Source organism: Sinocyclocheilus rhinocerous, unplaced genomic scaffold, assembly GCF_001515625.1.
Source record: "Sinocyclocheilus rhinocerous isolate Xijiao unplaced genomic scaffold, SAMN03320098_v1.1 scaffold3063, whole genome shotgun sequence".
In the NCBI taxonomy this organism is placed as follows: domain Eukaryota; kingdom Metazoa; phylum Chordata; class Actinopteri; order Cypriniformes; family Cyprinidae; genus Sinocyclocheilus; species Sinocyclocheilus rhinocerous.
The window spans coordinates 1-2,861 of NW_015640469.1; the positions used below are offsets into that span (position 1 = coordinate 1).

Genomic DNA, 2,861 nt, shown 5'->3' on the forward strand with positions numbered 1-2,861 from the left:
CTGGAAAATGGCGTGTTTTGGATCCAGGAGCGGTTTTATGAATCGGGGAACAGGGCGAATATCTGGCTCATACGCGGGTCCCATCAGGACGTCGTCATAGATACTGGACTGGGTTTACGGAGTCTGCCTGAATACATCAATAGTAAAGGGCTGCTAGGGGACGATTCGAAGCGCAAGAACCCGCTGTTAGCCATTGGCACGCATGTGCATTTTGATCATTCGGGTGGGCTGCATCAGTTTCAACAGGTGGGCGTGCACAAGGCGGAGGTGGATGCTCTGGCTAACGGTGACAACTTCGAGACCGTGACATGGTTATCTGACCGTGAGATCGTGGAGGATCCAGCGCCTGGATGGCGAGCAAGACAGTACAAGGTGAAGGCGGTTACGCCAACACATATATTACAAGAAGGTGAGCTATTATACTGTTTGCAGGATTATAATGCTATTATAATGCATACACACACACACACACACACACACAAACACAAACACACATCCATCACTGCATACTTCAGGAACAATACACTGAATTGTATGACTTCATTCTGGGCAGCCTTGCATAATGTCTTTGAAGAGCTCTAGAGAAAGATCGAAACAAATCAGATCATGATAGACTCACAAGAGGCATGTCAGTGGTTAGTGAAAAGCAAGCTCACTGTCTAATGTGGCTTCATAATCTCCCTGATGGTGGAGATAAACCATTGTAGTGGGCCATTGGCGGAAACCCAGCAGAATCTGAGTAAAGCTTTGAGTAAACCACACATGACCTCCTCCCCATAATTCTCTGTGAATGGACTATTATGCAGGGAGTTGTACTACTGCATATGAATAGATGTTCATTCACAAATTAGGCCTATTTTTTCACCCCACTGTATCTTCAGATATTAAGTTTACACACAGGCTGTCTATAGTGAGTATTGTGTAGTTTTTAGTATAGCTACAGTTACATATTATAGTTAAAAAGTTATGCTTTGCTGAAATTATTCCGTCAGTAAGAAAGTACTCTTTGTGAGTGCATTTGAAATAAAATAATGTATACAAATTCTTATCTAGTAATTGGCTGTCATGGAAATCAATTGTGGAAAAGGTGTGTGAACCCTGAATTATTTCTGATAAGCAGACCTTGTGCTTTTAACCCTTCTTGTAAATGTTTGTGGATATTTAAAAGCATAGCTTATGCAATATGCAGATATAATCACTGTGTGTGTTACCATATCTGCTCATATCCAGCAGTCAAGCATATTTGCTTGTAGATGTATAACTCAACATTTTTGTTCTTGGACCAGGATATAGTTGTAGTAATAATAAACTGTAACATACCTCACAAACCCTACCCTGTTTCATAACTTGAGCATCAGTCGATACAGCTTCTGCTGTGTCAGTGCTGCAGTGCAGTGACAATATTCAGTTCCACATTTCCTCCCTTTCCTTCCTTTCCTCCTTCTCCAGGCGATGTTATCAACCTTGGGGACCGGCAGCTTACTGTTCTCCACATGCCAGGCCATTCCAGAGGCAGCATTTGTCTCCATGACAAGGAGAACAAAATGCTGTTCAGTGGAGACGTGGTCTATGATGGTTCCATGATTGATTGGCTTCCCTACAGCCGGATCAGCGACTACATCCATAGCTGCGAAAGGCTGGTTGAGATGGTTGATAAAGAGGAGATTGACCAAGTCATGCCTGGCCATTATAACACTTTTGGGAGCAAGCGGCTACACCGGTTAGCCTCCAACTACATCGCTAGTGCCGGTGCCTGCCACAGAGCCTCCACCTGTGTGGTGAAGTCCATTGCCAGCCTGGCACTTCGAGCCTCTAACTCAAGAAGTGCCTGCTAGTAGTTATGATAAAGACTACTATGCAACAACATATGTCATTGCAGACCTCAATATTGAGCACACTGAAAACACTGAGCAATACAGTGTGCTAATGATAAACAGTATTCAGTTTGATAGTATTATTTGTGTTGATCACGGTTCAAAATAATGAAAAAAATATGCTGCATAATATCCATCAAATCATCAAGAAGAATAGTAGACATTGTCATATTTTAAAGGTGCTTTTTGTAATTTTCAACGCTAATGTGTAGAGGTATCTGTAAGACTACTGAAAAAACAACTAAATTGTCGAGCAGCTCAATATAGCAAGGTTGTTGTTTTTTTCCCCCCTTCATTCCCCACACCAGTTAAGTGCAAATCCAGCACCACAGCCCATTTCATTGGTCAGCTCAATCACACAGTCACCTGTCAAAAGGTCAGACTTTACTGATTCATTTTAGAGTTGTGAAAAATCATGGATTGATCCAGTTGCAGCAAATGGGTATGCTATCTATCAGAATGTGCTACCAACATTGCCACCTTATTTTACAGCACAGAGGTTGTTGAAAACAGCACAAAGCTGTATTCTGTGAAGGTGCGAGGCTTCTGATTCATTAGCTGCTATAGAATAACTAGAAGAATAACAATGTACAGTAAACAGTAAAACTATTTGAACTATAAGCCAGTTTTTTTTTTTTTGTACATCTAAAATAAATGAAAGCAGCTGACACCGGAATCCTTCCACATTCAATATAAAAATGGCCACACTCGCTCTTAAAAATAAGGTAAATGCTAAGGTTAAGATTAGGGTTAAAGGGGTGGTTCACTGGGTTTTTTCTAGGCTTGATTGTGTTTATGGGGTGCAGTCTAACATGTTAACGCTTCGTTTTTTTAAAAAACACATTATTTTTCACATAATTTACCTTTATTCCACACCTCTCTGTCCCTTCTCTGAGAAACGGGCTGATAATTTCCTTCTTTTATGAAGCCTCTCCCTCAGAAATAGGCGATGGGCTCTGATTGGTTAGCTAGCCCAGTGTGTTGTGA

At 41.4% G+C, this 2,861-nt stretch overlaps 1 protein-coding gene across 1 annotated transcript; it reads left to right on the forward strand.

The window, feature by feature from the left end:
• Positions 1 to 6: 6 nt before the first annotated feature.
• On the forward strand, positions 7 to 2,435 carry LOC107753186 (metallo-beta-lactamase domain-containing protein 2-like; the record flags this gene model as incomplete). The annotated part of the gene is made up of 2 exons (XM_016569311.1): positions 7 to 409; positions 1,450 to 2,435. Coding segments are annotated over 2 exons (789 nt in total), but the record flags the coding sequence as incomplete, so codon positions are not given.
• Positions 2,436 to 2,861: the final 426 nt, after the last annotated feature.